Source organism: Octodon degus, unplaced genomic scaffold (genome assembly GCF_000260255.1).
Source record: "Octodon degus isolate 3935 unplaced genomic scaffold, OctDeg1.0 scaffold00274, whole genome shotgun sequence".
NCBI lineage: Eukaryota > Metazoa > Chordata > Mammalia > Rodentia > Octodontidae > Octodon > Octodon degus.
The window spans coordinates 1,350,740-1,352,192 of NW_004524850.1; the positions used below are offsets into that span (position 1 = coordinate 1,350,740).

Sequence of the window (1,453 nt, forward strand, 5' to 3'; positions counted from 1 at the left end):
AGCCCCAAGCGCACACCCCGTGGCTGCACTCAGCCACAGCTGGGGGAGCTGCTCCGTGGCTGAAGGACCGGCCACGCTTCCCAGCCACAGCCCCCACAGCCACGGCACCACAGCCTGACTTGCTGCAAAGCCTGGCCATTTCTAGGGTTCTTTAAAACGATCTTTGGTGCACAGCTCAGGCTGGCCTTGAACTCACTCCGGCCCTGTCTGAGAGCAGGCAGACACGCACACACGGCACAGCCTGCGCCCAGAGCCAGCCCGACCACTCACCCTTGGCGGTGTCGTAGATGCCGAAGTAGGCGGCCCGGTAGATGATGATGCCCTGCACGGACACGTTGAAGCCCTGGTAGAGCCCGCGGACGCCGTCCGACCTGGTGATCTTCACCAGGCAGTCGCCCAGGCCCTTGAACTCACGCTCGGCGCCGGACTTGCCCACGTCGGCGGCCAGCCGGGTCCGCGCGAAGTCCAGCGGGTACACGAAGCACAGCGAGGTGGCGCCGGCCGCGCCCCCGGAGGCCAGGTTGCCCGCGAAGTACCTCCAGAACTGCGTGTGCTTGTCCACACCGCCCAGGAAGATCTGCTTGTACTTGTCCTTGAAGGCGAAGTTGAGGGCTTGCGTGGGGAAGTAGCGGATGACGTTGGCCAGGTTGCCCCGCCAGAAGGACAGCACGCCCTGCTCCTTGGGGATGCGCACGATGCAGTCCACGATGCCCTTGTACTGCTTCTCGGCGGCGATCTGCTTGCTGGCGTGCTGCACCTGCGGGGACCTGGGGGTCAGTCACGCGCCGGTGACACGGGCGGGGACACAGGGCTGTCACGCCAGCGCGGGGAGGCCGAGGCAGGAGGAACTCCACGGGCTCGCGGCCACCTGGGCTGCAGGGCGAGAGCCCATCGTAGGCGACCAGCGGGCCTGAACCGAACTAGGGCTGGGGGCGTCCGAAGCGCCGACCACCCTAACCTCCCTCTTGCATTCTGCGCGGTGCGACTCCGGAGACTGAACCCGGGGTCCCTTTCTCGATCTTAGCTGCTCGGGCTGGACTTGGGTCCTCCCGCCTCGGCCTCCCCGCATGACAGCCCAGCCCCTGCACGCCGATTTGTTTTAACCGAATTTCACAACCCCGGGGCCCGAGCCCAGGATCGCTGCGCCGGCTCCACCCCCGGCCCTCCTGGCCTCAGAGGCGGCTGGAGGGGAGCTCTCGCCTGCCCGAGCCGGGGTCCCGCTCGAGACCACGGTGCTGGGCGGGCAGGCACGCGCCCCTGCCGCCCTGGGTTGCAAAAGTCTGTGCATCCTTTTGGGACGGGGATTGAGGGCGCGGGGAGCTGCCGCCGCCCCTTTGGGGAAGGGCACTTCACAGTGACCACCTGCCCCAAAGATTGGCTCAAGGTCACGACCGCGGGGCCGGCCCGGAGCCCAGCGCGGCTGCGCATGCGCGTCCCCAGCCGCGCCGCAGTC

At 67.9% G+C, this 1,453-nt stretch overlaps 1 protein-coding gene across 1 annotated transcript in view; it reads right to left on the reverse strand.

Annotated features, from left to right (window-relative positions):
* Positions 1 to 160: 160 nt before the first annotated feature.
* Slc25a6 (solute carrier family 25 member 6) overlaps positions 161 to 1,453 on the reverse strand; it is a 6,113-nt gene continuing 4,820 nt past the window's right edge. Inside the window, exon 4 of the mRNA XM_023706892.1 lies at positions 161 to 768. Within this exon, the coding sequence (XP_023562660.1) occupies positions 176 to 768 (593 nt within the window). The 3' untranslated portion in view covers positions 161 to 175. The remainder of the gene's footprint in view (positions 769 to 1,453) is intronic.